Below are 20716 nucleotides of genomic sequence, written 5' to 3' on the forward strand. Positions count from 1 at the left end.
TCCTCCTCCTGGGGGAAAATATAGCTGAGAGAGAAAAGGGTTAAGCATATGTCCTGCTGATTGACTTCTGAGTATTGCTCCCTCCCAAGCAGTGGGGGCTGCTGGTACCCCATAAGGCAGGGGAGACCAGCAGTGGGTGGAGCCAGAGCGAGTGAAATGTAGGGGCACTCCCTGATCGGCTGCAAGTAGGCAGGCTGGTGGGGCCAGATGAGGACAGACAGGCTGATGGGGCAGTGCCCCACTTACCCTAGTGGACCATTCTCCATTTCTTCCAGGGATGCTTTGGTGCAGAAGCAGCAGCTGGGGTTTGTGCACATGTATTTTCATGTGATATGCAGTTTGGTGCTCTGTCTTCCTGGTTTCATAGCACTTGCACACTACTTGGTATTATGTTTACAAACTATATTTTAAGTGTTTGGTATACTTTGGGGCTATTTTATAAATGATCAGTTGTTCTGGTGATAACAACAACTGGTTTGAAGTGAAGCCTCTCTTCCTAAGTACATTTGCCTGAGAGTGCAGTCCTGCTTGGGGACTAATCTGTGGTCCTCCAGAACATGTTGGACTACCCTTCTCCTTATTTTAGACCATTAACCATGCTGGCTGGAGCTCATGGGAGATGGAGCTCAGCAAAAATTGGGAGGACCACTATTACCCCTAAATTGAAGTGTCCAAATATGTGTGAGTGAAATTTCTCTTCTGCTTGCCTGCGACTTGCAGAAGGTGGAGTTAGGCCAGGCCATCATACTCCCATTTCCTCTCCTCCATCCAGCTCATCAGATTCCCATCCCCTGCATTTCCTCTTGGTCAGCAAGCAGGGCAGCTCCACCAAGCGGTGCCAACTCCTGGCAGCTGTAGCATGTGTCATGTGGCCTAGTGGGTTGCTGTAGGCACAACACAATGGGGTCCTCTGCACCCTGACCTTCTCACGCTGAGAACAGTGTTACTTGTTAATCCCCTTCTTCAAGGAGTGAGACATAGCAGGTTTAGTTTCCTTCGACTGAGAGAACACTGGAGATGTGCCGTCTCTTGGTAGTATTTTGCTTTATTTATGATATACAAGTAGGTACTCATTCAGGCAAGCAACAAATCCACAGAGAGCACCTTGTGTAGCCCATCCCTCCCCCTGCCTGGGAAGGCTGCACTTACGGTTTCACCTACAAGCTACAAACTCTCGGCAACTTCTAACAACAAATCACCTTTTTCTTCCAGTGGTACACAACTTCTTCCAAAGCATTGGTCCGAGTCTCCACCCACGCAGGTGAATTGGCTAGTAGGAAGCATCCACTCCAGCATTAAGGGAAATAAGGTTGTGTTGCCAGGTTCTTGAACCTTATCCAACACCCCTTTTACTAAACCACAACAATAAACCCATTTACAATAATGGGACAGCCAATGTTACAACAGGATTGCACTTTAAACTGCATTGATGTAAACGGGATTTACTTCCAAGTAAGTATGCTTAAAATTAGGGTGTGTGTATGAGAGAAAGGTGAGTCCTATCCAAAGCAGGGTGTTATCATTTTAATATTAAGGCCTCTCTATCTGGCCCTCGGGACTTTCCCCAGGCTACACTCCCTCCCCAGCCAGACCTTTCACTTGCCCTGGTTTGGGTGTTTTTGCCTGGCTGGAATTTGTCCTCGAGCTCTGATGATGATTATTTGCCTGGGTGGTGGACAGAAAGGCGTTTATGAACGTGTGTAGAAATGAGCCTATTGTACAAAGACAGCAGAACATGAGACTCTTAATAATAATAATAATAATAATAATAATAATAATAATAATAAATTTTATTTATATCCCGCCCTCCCCAGCCGAAGCCGGGCTCAGGGCGGCTAACAACACTAAAACAGTACAACATTATAAAACATTATAAAAATGAATTAAAATCAAAATTGATGGCAACCATAAACTAAAGTCTTGTAAAGATTGCCAAAGGAGGGAGTCAGGCTGCGCCCTGACCAAAGGCCAGGTGGAACAGCTCTGTCTTGCAGGCCCTGCGGAAAGATGTCAAGTCCTGCAGGGCCCTTGTCTCTTGTGACAGAGCGTTCCACCAGGTTGGAGCCGCAGCCGAAAAAGCCCTGGCTCTAGTTGAGGCCAGCCTAACCTCTCTGTGGCTTGGGACCTTCAAGGTGTTTTTATTTGAAGACCGTAAGTTCCTCTGTGGGGCATACCAGGAGAGGCGGTCCCGTAGGTACGAGGGCCCTAGGCCGTATAGGGCTTTGAAGGATCTTAATCTTGGGGTCATGTGTTTGAGCCCCATGTTGGGCAAAAGGATCATGCACTGCAGGGGGTTGGACTAGACCCTTGTGGTTCCTTCCAACTCTATACAGTAATTATGAGACTCTACAACTCCTATTAGTTTCTCTAGTTTCTGTTATTCTACAACTCCTACTGGCTGTGCTGGCTGGAGATGATGGGGGTTGCAGGCCAGCAACATCTAGAGACTATGAGTTAAGAGGGGGGTGAATTATTCTGGCAAAAAAGTTGTCCTCTCCTATCCCTCCCCTTGTTTTCCCCCCTTCTCTCCCTCTGATGTCTGCTTACTGCCGTAATGTAGGTTGTAATCTTTTTGAAACAAGGGCCATTTTTATGTAAGTCTCACTGTGCTGAATGACAGCCTAGAGGCCTGATTTTATTTGCTTACTCCTGCAAAGCACCATATATATGTTGACGGTGCTATATCCTAATCCCGGGCCCTGGGATGGATGCTCTATTGAAATCAGACGTAATGTCCTTAGCGCGTAGCTGACAAGCTTGCAGGGGCAGCTGGAAACCTTTCAGAAACTGCGGAAACATACTGTAGGATTTCTTCCCTCTCTGTGTGGTGAGACGGTTGCTTGCAGGCCCGCCTGTGCTATACCAACCATTTTTGCACACCACTGCGACCTACCTAAAAATATAAAAATTGCTTAGCAGCAGCGTGCCAAAAACGTACACTGCCTGTACATAGTGCCCAGGATGACTTGCAGGAGCAATGAAGGACCCAAGCAAGCCTTTCCCTTCGCCCCTTCCATGCTCAGAGCCTTGTGTCAACAACTGATTACTTTGTCCAAAGGCAGGGTCTAGGGGGGCTTTGGTCCCCAGCAGGGTTGCGAGTCATTTGGGGCTGAATCAGGGATCAGGTTTCGATCCGGGATGTTCCGGCTTAGCGGGCAACGCGCGAGGAAGCTGCTTTTAGCAGAAACTGCCTCCTCTTCCTCCTGCCTGGCTGCTGTCTCTTTAAAACCTCGATTCGAGACAAAATGGTAACAACAACCGCCGCCGCGACTTGTCTGGTGCGGGGAGAGAGGCACCCAAACAGTGAGGCAGCTGCGACCCTAGCAGGGGGGGAAATAATAATAATAAAAGTGGAGGGAGAGAGAGGGAGAGGTTCCTCCGCTGCACATCCAGCGGGTGGGTGCAGCGTTGCCTTTACCGCAGCGTGATGCAGTTGGACCGAGGAAGGCGTTGTTGTTGTTGTTGTCACCGCCGCCGCCGCCGCCGCCGCTCTTGGAGAGAGGGAAGCAGCTGACCAGCCGGCGAGGAGAGAAAGCAAAAGCGCGCCACCCCGGCTTACCCAAGGCTGGGATCGGAGGAGCGAGCGAGGCTGTGCGCAGCAGGAGCTTGAACCTGCCCGCAGTGGCGGATCTGCTCGCTGGGCGTTTGGCAGGAAGAGGTGTTTTTCCTTCCGATCGCTGCTCGGGTGCTGCGTCTGCGTGCGTTTCTCTCCCTCCCCGCGACACCCTGCGCTTCTGCCGCAGCTCCGAGGGGAGAGGAGAGCCTGGGCGCACGAGCAGGGCGCGATGGCGACGGGCAGAAGCAGCCCCCCCTAAAGGATGACCAGGGGGGCAGGCATCTCCTCCGGGGCGCGGGGGGGGGGTGTCGCTTGCTGGCGCCGATTGGGAGAGCAGAGGCAGCAGCAGCAGCAGCAGCAGCAAGCAGCTACCAGCACCAGCACCAGCACCAGCAGCTCTCAGGAGCGGAAGGAGAGAGGCTCTGCAGAGACTTCATTTCCTCCCCTGACCCCCTCCGTTTACATCACTAGCTGGTGACAGTCCCATCTCGCCGGCAAAAAGTACCTGCCACTCGAGCTGCTCCGGGAGGGGAGGCTCTTTGTATGCCGCAGACATGGCCAGCCAGCAGGATTCCGGCTTCTTTGAAATCAGCATCAAATATCTGCTGAAATCCTGGAGCAACAGTGAGTACAGCTAGCTTTTGCCTCCACCCCGAGCTCCCTTCCTCTTCCCAATATCTTGTCTCCAAGGCAATCTTGTGGGCAAGGGAAGAAGAGCAAATGCTGGTAGCTTTGTGAGGGTCAGTTTGAACCAAGGCGCTCCCCCACCCCAACAACACTCTTTTTAGGGGCGTTTGTGTGAGGGGGAAGCACTGCTGTTTCAGTCCATGGACGTATCAAGAGGGTTAAATAGCCTTCCTTTAAGTGGAAGGAAGGTAATGGGATTATGCTTGATTTTACTTGATTTAATTCTCAAATTAGGCTCCTTCCTGGATCTGCCTCTCTCTGTCTGGATGAGGACAGGGCAGGGTAATTCCCGCCTCTCCTCCTTAAATGCTTTTGCCTGGTTTTGTTCAGCCTCACTTCATTTATAATGTTTGCCGAGGACTGTTTTCCTACATGCAGATTGGCATGTTTTGTGTTTGTCTGATCCGGTGCTGCATATGTAGGAAAAATAGGACAAATAATGTTCCAGGTTTTCTTACATGTGTTTTCTTTAATAAATCCAGGCAGTAAAAGATTGTCAGTTCCCTTTTTTGTGGTTTTATTGTTTGTTTTATATTTGCATTGAAGGAGCCTGCTTTTCTTCTTGAACCAAATGAGAGAGCTGCAGAATGTAAACAAATGAGTTTGGAGCTATCCACTATTGCAGGGCTTGGTATTGCTGATGCACCATTGTCCTCTATGGCATCTTATTCTAGTTTTTGATATGGTGGGAATGTTACATAATAAAGATCAGCAAATGTCAAGAATGCTCACAAAAAGTGCAAAGTCAATCAGGCCTCTAGGCTCTCAACTCGTTATTTTAAGTAATGTGAAATTTCATTTTAAAAATGTGTCCAGCTCATGCCTCTATTACGTCAGCAAACACAAACAGCATCAGATTCCACCGACTTCTGAAATGCACATTCTCTCTAGAAAAATACAGCTAGGCTATATTTGCTTTTAAGCAACTCTGACATATGATGGATTTAATATTTGTACTTTTAGTGTGGTACTAATTACGGTACCTGATTATAAATCTAAAAAACCTAATTTAGATACATCAGGATATTACAGTTTGTAATTGATATATCAAGGGCACCATCTGTGAATGATACCTATAAGCACTATTTTATAGCTCAGTATAGTCTATAAGATTAGTCTTAATTTTCTTCATAAGAGAACTGTGAAATCACCATGGATAATATTGTTACCTCAACAACATTTTTAAAAATTGCCCTGTTCCAAAATCATTCTCATGTTCCATACTTCTAGAATATATTACAGCATTAATGCACTTTGGGTTTTTCAGCTACCATTAATTGATTTTAAATGGATATTAGATCCAGAATTACAGAAGAGGGAAAATAAAATGTGGTAGGATTTTGTCATGGAACATTGTGTTCCTTTGAAAAACACGTAATGTGAAGTCAAGGTAGTTCTTCAACTTGTACTGTAAGTGGTATAGGCTTAATGAAAATTAGCTGAATATTTTATTGCCATGTATCAGCATTCACTTCATCAAGTTCTATAGCCTTTCATTGGAAAGATGCTTAGAAGTTGAACAGCTTTTCTATACTGTACACAAATGTCACAAGGTGAGAGTATCAGGAGCACTTATTTCTCAACATAATTCTTTTCTATAACGATGAAATTGATTCATGGTTTGTCTGTCTTTTTTTGCCATTCTCTCAAGACAGACATTTCTTTGGTGCATTTAGGCTTATCAGAAATAGACAATACAGTCTGTTTTATTTATTTAAGCTTGTTTTGTAATAAGTCTAAAAGGCAAAACTTCAATCTATCAAGTAGTTTAAAAAAGAAATGGATAAGAAGTTGCTGCATATTTACATAGATAGGGCCATACATTTGTTTAAGGGTTTCCTGTGGTGACTGTTGGGGTGAGGCTTAAATGCCACTTGTTTGAAATTGCAAGTGAGCTTGCTCATGCTTGAGCAGCAGCCTGTTTTTAAAGTAACGTCTACCTGAGTTTGGAGAACAACCATTATTATGTTGATTGCAAGGTGAGAGGAACCAGGTCAAGGTGGGAAGTTGAAACTCCGACTTGGAGCAGGTTTCTTGCTTTCTTTTCACCTTCCTTGCGCTTCCTTTACATGCTTGCTGTGTTTTCCTGTTTCTGTCCTGCTACAAAGTGCTCTCCATTAAATACTGTAGAGACTCAAGGGCATGGGAAGGGCAGAGTACAGAAGAACAGTGGCTCTGTATGCTTGGTCTGTGGCCTCCACAGCTGCAGGCATAGCATAGGTTCTTGGAAAAAGGTGTAAAGGAAACTTTGGTTTCCAAGTTGTGACCCAAGAGCCTCTCAAAATGTGATACTGCTACTCAGCTGTCATTCTCAGTGTCTCAGCATGGCTAGGAGCCAACTAATCCCTCACCTGAGACACAGTGGGCCAGTTCAGACATCACAGTAAACTCTCCCCTCACCTCCAGCATGGCTGCAAGGAGGAGGTTAGAAGCTTTCATGTCCATTTTGGATTAACTGTGGTTTAGTGTTGCATCTCAGCCTACACTGTGGGCCATCTTAACTAAGGTCTGAAACAAACCATATTTTGAAATTGGCTTGTTTCAATCAAACAATAGTTAAGATTAATAAGTTGGTTGGGTTTCTATGAAACGGCAAGCTGCAGCTAACCAAAAACTGAAGTGGAAGTTTCCAGTTTTGCCCTGTGGTCACCATTGTCTGAACTAGCCCATTCTGTTATATTTGCATATGGTGATCTGAGAGATCTAAGAGACCATGGGGGAGATTATGGAAAACCCTGAAGGTCTTCTGCAGGAAGAATACTGACAAAACAATGTGAAACTGAACTCAGTACAGCTGTACTGAATGAGTAGGTAAGTGTTGTTATGCAGGTCATTGCTGCATAAGAATTGGCGTTGCTGGATTTAAACATGGTCTGTAGCATCAGTCAAGGCATACCATTGAATCAGTAGTCGTACGTTTCTCTTAATAATATGGTTCAGTGCCCTTATTAACAAGTACAACATTTTTGTGCTGACGCATTGGTACGAATCAGCATCAAAGCTTACATTCATCCATCCCAAATGGATTCCTGATGTAATATAATATAATGTAATATTAATAAATAAAAATCATTCTAGTACTGTATCGGTAATTAATTATTTACAGTAAGTAACAATTACAAGATTATAACGACATTTTAAAATAGTTAGCTTTTTGAAACCATTGCTTAAATATTTCAAAGCACACAGCATTTCTAAGTGACTGTGAGGACATGCCTAAGCAGGTTTACTCAGAAGCAAGTCTTACTAGTGAGTAAGCCCTACTGAAGTCAGTAAGTGTGCTTATATGATTGCAGTCTACGTGAATTAACTTTCAACATACAGTGGTACCTCAGGTTACAGACGCTTCAGGTTACAGATGCTTCAGGTTACAGACTCCGCTAACCCAGAAATACAGTAGTAACCCGGGTTAAGAACTTTGCTTCAGGATGAGTACAGAAATCGCGCAGCAGTGGCGCAGCAGCAGCGGGAGGCCCCATTAGCTAAAGTGGTGCTTCAGGTTAAGAACAGTTTCAGGTTAAGAACGGACCTCCAGAACGAATTAAGTTCTTAACCCAAGGTACCACTGTACTCTGCCTGTTCTCAGAATGTGAAGCCTGCAGCCATGCAGATGCTGTTGGACTCCCAACTCCCATCATGGCCAGTGCTCAGGAACAATGGGAGTTGTAGTACAACAATATAGCCACAGGGCTACAGGCTCTCCATCCCAGTATAATTATTATTGTATTTTTTTATATCCCATCTTTTCCCCTGACAGCAGGGACTCAAGGCAGGTTTTAATGTTTGATGTTTTAATATGTTTTATATGTACTGTAAGCCGCCCAGAATGGCTAGGGAAACCCAGCCAGATGGGTGGGGTATAAATAATAAAATTATTATTTGTGTTGTTGCTGTTGTTGTTGAACAGAAAGAGCTAAAAGCATAAGGGGCGATTAAAAAAATAAACAGTAATTGAATGTAAACTTTTTATCTGTATTAAATCTATTAAAACATACAAATAATTGCAGTAGAAACTTCAAAGCACCAGTATGAAATGGAAAAGTATTTCAGACTCATAATCATGTAAAGGAATCACTCCTCAAAGCAAGAGTCCATTTTGGCTTCAGCTAATAATATACACATGGCAACTAATTTAGCCTAATGCACACAGGTTAGACCAGATGTTTTGTGAAGACAAACAACTGGTCCCTTTTGGAGGGACGGGAGAAGCCTGTAGAGTTCTGGGCGGGTTGGGGACTGGTTACAGGAAATCACATTCATGGCATTCTGAATTACCTTTAAAAAAACAACAACAACAAAAAACCACCCTGAAATTGTATGGATAGGACAGACCAACTGAGTCGTGTCAGGTCAAGTGTTGAATGTTTTGCAGGCAAAATGTGATGTAAGATGGCCCCTTTTCAAGGCCCTTTTCAGGACTCGCAAATTTTGTTAATTCATGTTGGTATTCAGTCCACAGACAGACCTGATGTGCACCCCTAATATATATCCAACGTGTACTCTCAACATTCAGTTTGTGTTGACTTCCATTTCTAAAACATGGCTTTATAACCAGTTTTATGGTTTATAATACCCTTCTCACTTTTTTAGTTTGTTTTCGTAGTAGGGTTGCCATCTGGATGTATGGCAAATGTAGATTTTGGTGAATTTCCTTAAAAATAGCTCAAAAACTTAAATTTTCATTGACTTTGCCCCCAAAAAGCTCAATTTCCAGATTTTGACTATTGTAAATATGGCAACCCTATTTTATAGCAGCCACATGTTTTAGAACCACTGCCTTGTTTTAAAGGGAACAAAATTCAGCTCAAAGTGAGTCATGACAATAACAAACCTTCAAAAAGAACCAAAACATATCCATAACATTTCAGTCAATTTGCTGTATCTACATCAGCATAATAATAAAACACAGTAACTCATCAGTGAAATGAAAGTAAAAACAATACTGGAACTTGCTTTTGTGTACATTTTATTGTTGTAACCTGCCCTGAGGTCTTTGGAGGAAAGGTGGGTGAACATTTTCCAAATTAATAGTAATAAATTAGTAAGCAATAAATGTGGGTCAATACCAACACAGTAATTCAAAAAGAATCTGATAAATCCATGCTTAATATAAACATTACAATTTCTATTTAATTTATATCAATACTTTACCAGGATATCAGCCTTCTCTTCACTTAACCTACTCATGCATACCTGAAGCCTCGAACCCAAAGGAAATCTTCATGCACCAATCCCCCATCTGTTCAGTCACAACGGCATCCATTCATACTGTGTGTGCTTGTTTAGTATTTGAATTTGCTTGTTTCGTCATGTGAGTCCTCAAGTGAAGATGTGGGCCTTGAAAAGAAGAATATAAATACATATATCCATAAAAATTCAATTCACTACATAAAAATGTAGACAAAGACAACATGGCGACTTTTTAAAATGATGTAACAGCACACTCCTGTGCAGGTTTACTCAGAAGCTATCTTCAATGAGTTCAGTGGGGCTTACTCAGTAATGAATTTGTTTAGGATTGCAGCCTGGAGTCTGGAGTCATATGCATTTACCTGGGAGCATCTAATGTAGAAAGTAAGCTCCTGTCAGTGCAAGGTTCCTTCCTTGAACAATGGCACTCCCTTCTCTCCTTCCACTGCAGCCCCCCAAATCTGTTCTTTGGGTTGTGGGGGGGTTCACAGATGGAAATTGTTGCGCTAATAGAATGTGTTCATTGGATACTGCCCGAGACCACTGGGTACATTGAGTTCTCTGATTTTAAATTATACTTTTATTACTATGGGGCAATTTTGGCCATTAGTCATACTCAGAGTAGACTACTGAAATCACTGAACGTAAGTATTCTTATATACATATATTTATATGAGATCTGAGGGACATTGAGGAAGGCACAGAGCTTGCAGGATTCACTGATAAGCGATTGTTGACACATTAATCATTAGAAATGAGAAACATTGTCATAATAGCATCATGGACCCAAGCAGAGGACCATATTGGGGGGGGGGGCAGCCATTCCATATTAGACATCCAGAAGATGGTTTGGAAGCAGCAAATCAAACAAAATTGAGTTTTATTTTCTTTCATCTTGGGAGTTCTATCCCATCTTTTTAAATGAATTCTTAAGGCTGCAAACAAGTGCATATATTAAAATACATAAAATGCATTGATTTGAAAAAGTAAACTAACATTTCAGGTTTGTTTTTTTAAAAAACAGATTTAGTATAAAAGCATCAGGCTCTGGCCAATTTTAATAGCAGTGCCAAAAATTTGCTTCCTGGGGGAAAAAGTGGGCCTTGGCTGTCTTTCAGAAGACCAACAGGAATGGGCAGGGTGTTCCACCATCTTGGCACCAACGAAGAAAGAGCTTTGGGCCCACCCCACCCTGCCTTAAAACTGGTCCTTCCCCCAAAAGCCTTTTGCTCCAAACATTTCCAGAATTCAAAAACTGCAGCATATGCAAGGGGCATTTCATGTTTCTCTACAGCTCTAACTGCCACACCTTTTGTACATCTGCATATATCTTACTCATCAGTTCTGAAGTAAACATTGCACAATGACTGTTCATTGGTTGGCATAAGAGCCAGGTGGGTAATTTTGGCGGCACCTCCCTGACTTCCCTGATGCCTTTCACAGTTGCTGCTCTCAGCCCTGTAAATGAATAATGGCATTGAAAATCACAGGCACGCCTTATTAACGTTTCATATGCCAAAATGGCTATCCAGATCCTCTTGTCGCTAACTTAGCTAATGGCAGCAGTGCAATGCTGCCATACTGGGATGGGTATGCTGGTCCCAGGGACCTGGCTTTTCTAGGTTTCTGTGAAGAGAGGCCTTTCACAGCAGACGTTATTTGCATTAGCCCCCAAGGAGCTAATAGGAACATGAGAAGCTGCCTTATACAGAGTCGCAGCCATTGGTCCTGCTGGGTAATGCCGATTCTTCCTTTCTTTTGACATTTCACCTTCATGATGCAATATACTAGTTCAGTGTTTCCCAACCTTTTTTGGGCAAAGGCACACTTGTTTCATGAAAAAAATCTTGAGGCACACCACCATTAGAAAATGTTTAAAAAATTAACTCTGTGCCTATATTGACTATATATAAAGTAACTCTCTTTAATAGGAATCAAATAAACACAAATAAAGTATTTTATAATTACTTTATTATGAAATAGTAAGTAAACAGAAATATGAAAAATTATAAAATACTTTATTCAGTGAACCTGTGAGGGCCCGCCCTTTGCGGCAGCCGATTGGCTGCCGCCGTGGGCAGTGAATATTAATGATGTATCATTTTTGTGCTTCATGCTGTGGCCACAGACATGTGATCTGATGGTGAATTTGGGGTGACCCAATGCAAAAATCCTGAGAATCCCTGTGGATCCATGTTTTGTAACCACGTTTTTGCACCATTGCAGCCCCAGGCAACAGTGGGTGTGTGATTTTGGGGGGGCAGGCTGTAGCCATGGACATGCTATGTGATCTGATGGTGAATTTGGGGTGACCCAATGCAAAGATCCTGAGGATCCATGTGGATCCATGTTTTGTAACCACATTTTTGCACCACTGCAGCCCCAGGCAACAGTGGGTGCGTGATTTTTGGAGGGCAGGCTGTAGCCATGGACATGCTATGTGATCTGTTGGTGAATTTGGGGTGACCCAATGCAAAGATCCTGAGGATCCATGTGGATCCATGCTTTTAAACCACATTTTAAGTGGGGAGGGAAGGAAAAACACAGAACGGACAAGGAGCACGAGAGGGGTGTGCAGAGAAGCAGCTGGCTAAGAATGCAGGAGAGGGGTATAACGGGGAGGGAGGAAAGGAAGGCAAAAGTTTTCCCTCACCTACTCACCCAAGCCAGCCAGCTCGCACGCTCTCTCTCTCTCTCTCTCTCTCTCCCTCCTGCCTGCTTGCCTGGAGGGGAGGGGCTTTCCCTGCTCTTTGTTCCGTTTGAGCAAGCACAGCAAGGAAACAGAGGCGGGTGGGCAGTAAGACCCTGAGGCAAGTGCGGCTTGTGCTTGCTCAGCAGCTTCTTCACGGTGCTCCGCGGAACGGTGTTCTTCATCCCGGCGGCGGCGGCTCCCTCTCTTTCCTCTCAAGCAGAGCGGCCTTCCTGCTCCAGCCGCGCCTGCGCCTGAGGAGTTTCGAATCTGCCGCCGCGTGCAGGGTGACGTCACGGCCGCCGCCGGGCCAATCCGCCTGCTCGGCCCCGCCTCCCTTCTTCTCGCCTCCCTCACGAGAGGAAGCGCCTCCCTCGCGCACGGCGGATGCAGCCTGAGCAGAGTCCCCTCTCGCTTAGAGCAGTGTTTCCCAAGCGGCACACGAGGCAACACTAGTGTGCCGCGGAACACCGGTTGGGAAACACTGTACTAGTTGAACATAAGAGTTTATGATAGGCAGGATGCAAAGTACAACGTGGACTGAGGAGATCTTGTAAGAGTTATTTTGAGGAAAGACAAGTGGGTATTGTAAACTTTGCTCAGCATTTTAAATGCTTGTACAGTGGTACCTCGGGTTACATACGCTTCAGGTTACAGACTCCGCTAACCCAGAAATATTACCTTGGGTTAAGAACTTTGCTTCAGGATGAGAACAGAAATCGTGCTCCGCGGCACGGCGGCAGAGCGAGACCCCATTAGCTAAAGTGGTGCTTCAGGTTAAGAACAGTTTCAGGTTAAGAACGGACCTCCAGAACAAATTAAGTACTTAACCCGAGGTACCACTGTATCATGTTCTCACTAACTTTTTGTTGATGATGATTTGTAAACGCCACAAGTCTGCATTAAATCCTAAACCCCTATGTGACTATACCCCCTATATGTTTAGTGTAGCATTTCCAGTATATTTCACTCTGTAGATAGGACATTGTGAAGCAGATGTTGGCTTTCCCGTTATCTTCCATATCCCTACGAACCATCATGTGGACCAATGCTTCCCTCACAGGTACCGCTCCATCATTTTTCCTCTGCTCCTCTACTTCTGTCTGTTTCCCCCTTCATGTTTATAAACAGAGATTAAGTGGATGCCCACATTCTCACACCCACTGGTTTGTGCTGCTTTTTTAACCAACGGTGCACAACACTTAAGCAGAACTGTTCCCTATCTATTTCGCAACGCCACAGGAATATCCTCCTCTCTCTCTTTTTTTTACGATAGTTCATCAAAGAAGTGCATATGAGTGCATAGCATTTTGTGTGCCCATTAGGAACTTTCAAACACATTCAGACTCAATGCAAGACTGCTCAACAATATGCTAGCAGAAGTGTGTTTTTATACAGGCTACAATCCTAGCGAGGCACACTTCCTTGTGAGCAGGCTCCGTTGGACACCTTGGGATTTACTTCAGATTCAACTTGCTAAGGGCTGCGCTGTTGGATTTCAGTCCAGCAAAGCATATCACAAGGTGAAAGAAGGGAAAGGGGGGGGGGATGTTAAGAAATTGTGCTGGTGCTGGTGCTAGAGTAAAAATATTACCAAAGATGATACAAGGCTATAAATACCGTATTTTTTGCACCATAACACTCACTTTTTTCCTCCTAGAAAGTAAGGGGAAATGTCTGTGTGTGTTATGGAGGAAATGCCTACGGGTGGCATGCCTACGGATTTTCCTCCTCTAAAAACTACGTGCGTGTTATGGTCGGGTGCGTGTTATAGAGCGAAAAATACGGTACCTTGAAAGCCTTGATGGATTTGGATGGATTGTAAGTGCTCCTCTTTAAACACAGGGTCACAGGTCACATATACTTAAAGCACATTTAAAGGATGTGGGCTTTCCCAAAAGGATTCAGGGAGCTGCAGTTTGCTAAGGGTGCTAGGAATTATAGCTCTGTGAGGGGTAAACAACCATTTTCAAGATTGAGGTGGAAGTTGTATGCTTAGTTTAAAGGTAATTTAAATGTATGTTGATGTGGCCACAGTTTATAGGGAAGTGCTGTTGTGCACCTCTCAGTCATCCTGGTGGGACTTGCACAGGAGAACCTATCTTGATTACCCCATGGCAAAATGGAACCACCAGGTTCAGAGGTCACATTGTGCCTCTGAATATCACAGAGATTTGCTGCCTCCTTGCCTTGCTTATGGGTTTCCTGGAAGCCTCTGGGCTGCTTACAAGATGCTGGACCAGATGAACCTGTGGTCTGAGAGAGTAGGACTTTTTTATGTTAACTTGTTCATAGATGAGTGATCTGTGTCAGTTATAATTGTTATTTTTTTTTAAAAAAAAAAAAACCTACTTCAAATGCAGCTTATTCATTGTGTTTGTGTTTAAGTAGTGTGTGTATTTTATGAAATGAAGTGCTCTTGATTTACTTTTATCATTTTAATGGATTGTTTGGAAATTCTTTGACTGAAGTGGCAGTACTGTTGCATGATTCTAAATAGACCTCTGAGCCTTTAAAAAAGGTATATTTATCTAGTGCACTGATAATGCAAGTTACCTCTGCTGTTCTGTAATGTGAATCATGTTGGTATTTGGACACGTTTTCAGCTGTGAAATCTTCTACTCGATAGATATGACACATTTCTTAACAAAATCTCTTACTTTGAACACCATGTTTGGAAATTTCTCATTGAAGCTCATAGTTTTGTGGGTAGCTTCCCTACTTACTGGTTTGGTCTGAAGTTTGCTGTTTTTTCTTTGAAAAATTAACATCTGGGGCTGCAATTCTATGGACACATAACCTGGATTGGACTAAGTTCCATTGAAAATTATTAGACCTGTATAAAACTGCTTTGAGGTTTGCTTGCTTCTTCTTTTTTTATAGTCGAGCGGTATATAAAACATTGCATAGGACTGAACCACAGTTGCTTTACTTCCTTGTTTACTCTCTCATGCAATGCCTAGGGGATATCTAACCTGATGTTGCAGGACTGATGCAGCAGTATCCCCTCCTTTGAGTGGGGGGAAAAACTGTTCTGATTTCTCTGGATCAGTTGACTACAGATCCTGGCTTAGAATTTGATGTAATAGTGCCTTTCTTAAAAGATGGGTAGTTTCTTTCTTCGTACACTTTCTATTAAATTATAAAATAAGTTTTAAAAACCAGGCTGCCACCCTCAACTCTCTGAAGGTCTTTCCCCTTAAGTGATTCCACTTTTTCTTTCTCATTGTCGTTTACCCTTGCAGAATCCCTATGTGAACCTAGCTGTCTCCTTTCCTCCAAGGCCAGTCTAATTGTCTACCTTTTCTGTGAAACTTTTGCCACAGTCGACAAAGTCCTCCTCCTCTGTTGAAACTAAGTCTAAGCACCTGTAATAAAAAAAATTCTTTGTTTATCATTGTCTCTGTTTTCCTCCCCTCCCTGTCAGCATATAACACCTCCGCTTAAAGATCTGAAATGGTTGCCCATTTGCTACCAGGGCAAGTTCAAGGTGTTTCTACTAGTATATAAAGCCCTTTAAATTTTGGGACTGGTTTCCTTTCTTTACCCCATATACGCCCATTTGACCACTTCAATCTGCGGAACTGTCACTGCCACAAGTGCCACTTAATACTAGTTCCATCCTTGTGAGAAAACACTCTTTTAGTGTGGCAGCACCTACACTTTGCAACTCTCTGACACCAGGCAGTATGTGTTGTTATGTGGGGCATTGCTGCATCACAACTGCTGGATTTACACATGATCTGTAGCACTGAGTGGTTTCCAATCAAGGCATTCCATTTAGGGCAGGCTTCCTCAACCTTGGTCCTCCAGATGTTTTTGGCCTACAACTCCCATGATCCCTATCTAGCAGGACCAGTGGTCAGGGACGATGGGAACTGTAGTCTCAAAACATCTGGAGGGCCGAGGTTGAGGAAGCCTGATTTAGGGCCAATTGAATCAGTAGTTGTAAGTTTCTCTTAATTATATGGTTCAGTGACCATCATTAACACATATAACATTTTTGTGCTGATTCATTAGTACAATTCTTGATTTTAATCACCTTTTGAATATTTTTGAATATTCAATACTTTTGAATATTCAAAGTGTTTAAATGTTATTATTGATAATTTTTATGTTTTATTTTATATTTTGGGAAACCACTGGGAGGGTTTTGTTTGTTTTTACAATCAAATGGTATATACATTCTATTAGATAAATAAATAAATAAAGTCGAGAGTCAATGCGAAAAGTGTTTCTGCTGGGTAGAATTCCATCTTATAACAGTTCTTCTGCCTTTTCTTTTTCTTTCAAGAGAACATCCACAGGAAACAGCTTTCAAGAAATAACTTATTTTTCCCACTGTCACCATCCAACACTTCGTTAATCTTTCTTCAACTGGCTATTATTTGTAATGAGATTTTTAACTGGCACCAGATAACATACCCCACCCCCGCCCCCCTGAGAACCCTGGAGCATCATAATTTCCACAAAGTAGGAATCCTGTTGTAACTAATACCTTTTGAAGATGAGAAAATTACTTAACTGTAATGCATGATCTTTGAACAATATAGTTAGAACAAATAATCCCACGACACCCTTTTGCTACCTTTCATTCAGAAGGCCCTGGAAACAATGGTGATTTACTTTTTGCTTAATTTATCATTACCAGAAGGAAAGTGCGTGTAGGATTTCAGTACTTTGGTAAATGATTTGTTGAAAGCAAGTTTTCGAAGGACAGGGCAGGGGTCAGCAAACTTTTTCAGCAGGGGGCCGCTCCACTGTCCCTCAGACCTTGGGGGGGGCAGACTATATTTTGAGGGGGGAGGTGGACGAATTCCTATGCCCCACAAATAACCCAGAGATGCATTTTAAATAAAAGCACATATTCTACTCATGTAAAAACACGCTGTTTGAGAAGGCGACTGGGCCGGAACAGGTCCCTGGGCCTTAATTTGCCTACCCATGGACAGAACATTCTATTAGTACTAGAGAACTAAAGCCAAATATAGGGTTGGGTTTTTCAAAGCCATGTATCTACTAGACTTACAAACTGACTCCTGTTGCATCCACACCACATTTAAAGCAGGTTCGGCAGGCCTGTAAACCACTTGACTTCCAAGAAAGAATTATGGGAACTGTAGTTTATCCCTCAAAGAGTTAAAATTCCCAGCACCCTTAGCTACCATTCCAAGGATTCTTTGGCGGAAGCCACTTGCCTTAAATGTGCGTAAAATGTGCTTTAATTGAATTACGTGGATCCAACCTCCATTAGGTTAGGTTACAGGGTTGGAATATATTTTTGAATAGCTACAGTACTGTAGTTGAGAGAGACCAAAAATTGCACCATTCGCCCAAAAGCACAATGTATGTTGCTTTGAGCCTCTTGAAGGGTGGGATACAAAGCCAGTATATGCTTGACATAAAAATAAGCATTCAGTTACTTCACATTCCTGCCTCACATAGTTTTGTTTCTTTAGGTTTCCCCCACTCTGAAGTATCTGCAGAATTGATTATTATGTTTTGGATGTGCCATAGAGCTGATCTCATGACACCAGGCATAATAATCCATTATGCCAATATAGCTTGTCATTGTGCCTGCTGGAAAGTGTTGTCCCACTACAAGTGTTCTCAAGTGACACGTGATGTTTATTGCTAATGAATTATATCAGTTTGTTGTTTTACCCACACAGTGCTTCGCATTGTTTTCTCCCATTTTATTTTCATGTGCGTGTTTGGCTACACATTATTTAAAATATACGGCTCTTTAGTGATATTACTGATTGTTGAGTGACACGCCTTTGAACGCCTCTCCGCTGCTGGAATGAAGTTAATACTGCATTGCATTTGTTAGGTTTTGTAAACCACCCAGAAGACCTTGGCCAATGGGTGGTCTAGAAATAAAATAAACAACAACAGCATGGAAAGGCAGAGATGAGTGAGGCAAGAACAAATGGGTACAAGTTATGAAAATTATAGTTGCTCAATAAATAAATAATTCTGGTAGCTTTGGCCAGAGGTTTTGGGTATTTAAACAGTACCCTGAATCATCAGGAAACTAGAAATATTATCTCTTTGTGTCTTGAAATTTCCTGGTTTTAGAACAGACTGACACCCAGAGAAAGGCAACTAGAATGGTCAAGGGGTTGGTGTGTTTTTCATGTGAAAAGGATAAAACAATGGGGATTTTTAGATTTGTTTGGGGAAAGGTGACTGGGGACATAAAATGGATTTACAACATTAAAAATGTTGCAGGGAGATAAATTTTCTCTGCTCTCTCAGTATACTAGAACTCGAAATTGAAGATGTTCAGAATTAGATGTGCTATTATCCAGCAAATGTTAGCCCCAAATCCATTGCTTTCTATGTATGATGGACCTTGGTTGCTTTATAAGGAGGTGGTCATGCATTTATTGGCAGCTGCATGATGTATAAAGCTGGCAGGGTACATGACTCATCATGTAGGGTGGCCAATGGGATGGGCAAAGTGGACGGGTTTAAAGAGATCTGGTACAGTATTCAGTTCCTCTCATTTGTAAATGGAGGGGGACATGCATCCATGAGATTCTCACAGATCTTTTTGGAGGGAGGTATTAACATGGTCAGATATATAGGGTGAAATACAATGTCATGCTAAGAAGGTGGTTTCATCAGTGCCAGACAGAATGATCTTTTCTTTCATCTCCTGACCCTCCTGAACAGATTTGGAGAGGAAAGGCGTAAAAGTCCCATTGAGCTATAAGGACTTCTTGTTCTGGCATGGAGGCATGTTGTCTTTGTGTTCTTGTGAATGTCTCAGAGCCATCAGGGATGGCAGCAGTTGGAAACAAAAAAATGGACTAGGTCTGGTGAGCATGGCATCAAAAAACTTTATGCAGGTACAAGATGTTGTTGTGATTTTCTCGAATTAGAAAAAGTGGGCATTTTACCATCTCTTGATATGAAACGTTAATTTTTTTACATATGATCTTAATGGGTTTTGTAAGATGTTTGTGGTTTGAGACAATTCAGGAGTTGTTGGCTAGGTAGAGAGAATTTGCTAGAAATAATTGCATTACTAACAGTCAGTATTGAAAGCAAAAACATGACTTTATTATTTTAAAAACCAGAAGTGGAAAATGCCTATGTTTAGTTCCCGTCATAAGGGCGTTTCCATAAGTGAAAGGAAATATTCCCATAGTGATGTCATACTCTAAATGTGACGAGCTCCTACTATCAGCTATAAATAGCAGACGGATCTGCTGTCTTAAAGCAGTACTTGTGCGAGAATTTAGCATGTAAACTTTACAGCAAAAATAAACCTACTATTGCATAAAAAGTTTTCCAATAATCTCTTAAGTGTTAAAAATATCATGTTTTTACAAATAGCAGATGAGACTTGGTTTGCTAGTTAACACCAGTAGAGCAATGATTCTGTGAAGCAGGCTTGTATTCTATAACCCCACCTCAACAGGGCTGAATAAATTGCTGACTAAAGGGTGGGTTCCTCCTTCTAGCTAGCTTAAGGCCTCTGCTTTAGTCTAGTTATCTGAAAGTGTCTCTGTGTGAAGAATGGCCTCATACTACTCAACTGTAGAGTCCTTTAAAATCCCTGCATGTTTCTCTTTCCACATGAAAGAAAAGCAGTGGTAAAATTCTGTTGAATTTTTAAATGTTGGTAGCTGTGATGGATTTTGAGGTAAAGGATTAGGAAAACAGGAGAACTGTGGCAATCTTTGTGTGATTGCAATTAGATGGTGAAGTGTTTTCATACTTGCATAGCTTCCAGAATTTGATGAAGGGGAAACAAGGGGTACTTTTTCTGAATGCGGGCACAGTACAGTAGAGCTGTAAAGGTCATCCACTTATGGGCGGTTTTTGGGACTTACAGCCAAGATAACTTTTGGAAATCAAATTACAGTGGTACCTCGGGTTACAGACGCTTCAGGTTACAGACTCTGCTAACCCAGAAATAGTACCTCAGGTTAAGAACTTTGCTTCAGGATGAGAACAGAAATCACACAGCTGCGGCACAGCGGCAGTAGGAGGCCTCATTAGCTAAAGTGGTACCTCAGGTTAAGAACAGTTTCAGGTAAAGAACGGACCTCCAGAACGAATTAAGTTCTTAATCCAAGGTACCACTGTATACAAATCCCATTTTGTGTGTTAGATGTTATTTACACATTTTTAGCGGCACTCAGCCTCTCAGAATAAAAATACTAAAGCTTCTACCAAATTCTAAACTTTCTAAACCTTAAAAACTAAGTGCACGCTAGCAAGAATGTAAGATCCAAAAACTGGGATATTTCAGGATCCAATCAGAAACTGGGATTGGTTTCTGTAATTCTGGTCTGTCCCACTTAAATTGGGATTGTTGAGCGTTATGCAACGTGTGTCTTCCTTTCCCAGACTGGGAAAAAGGTGGGATGCTTAGCACTGATGCCAGCTCTGCAAGTAGATCAATCATATGAGTGAAGCAGTACACCATTTTTGAACCTGACATATTTTTAGACATCAATCAAATTATATGTAATCTTACTTTATGCTAAGTACACAGCTATGTACTATCAGACATTGCCTTTCACATGTACATAATGCAGCAACCTTTGCTAGTGCTAAGCTGGTCAGGATCTGGC

The 20716-nt window shown here is 42.7% G+C and overlaps 1 protein-coding gene and 1 long non-coding RNA gene across 7 annotated transcripts in view; one reads left to right on the forward strand and one right to left on the reverse strand.

Moving 5' to 3' along the window:
* The window catches only part of FRY (FRY microtubule binding protein), a 189171-nt gene that overhangs the window by 44974 nt on the left and 123481 nt on the right, over window positions 1-20716 (forward strand). For 2 of the 6 annotated variants that reach the window (XM_081859983.1, XM_081859985.1), the window contains exon 1: window positions 3866-4180. The exons of the other annotated variants lie outside the window; for them this stretch is intronic. In XM_081859983.1, coding sequence (XP_081716109.1) covers window positions 4111-4180 — 70 coding nt within the window. In that variant the 5' untranslated portion in view covers window positions 3866-4110. Of the gene's footprint in view, window positions 1-3865; window positions 4181-20716 lie in introns of those variants that run through there. 6 annotated transcript variants of the gene reach the window in all.
* On the reverse strand, window positions 9076-17505 carry LOC309341389. Its single transcript, XR_014156292.1, has 3 exons — window positions 17152-17505; window positions 15424-15490; window positions 9076-9580 (listed from the first exon to the last, which is right to left on the reverse strand). It is a non-coding gene; the product is annotated as an uncharacterized lncRNA (long non-coding RNA).

This window comes from Podarcis erhardii, assembly GCF_964252035.2.
Source record: "Podarcis erhardii genome assembly, chromosome: 4".
Classification (NCBI taxonomy): Eukaryota; Metazoa; Chordata; class Lepidosauria; order Squamata; family Lacertidae; genus Podarcis; species Podarcis erhardii.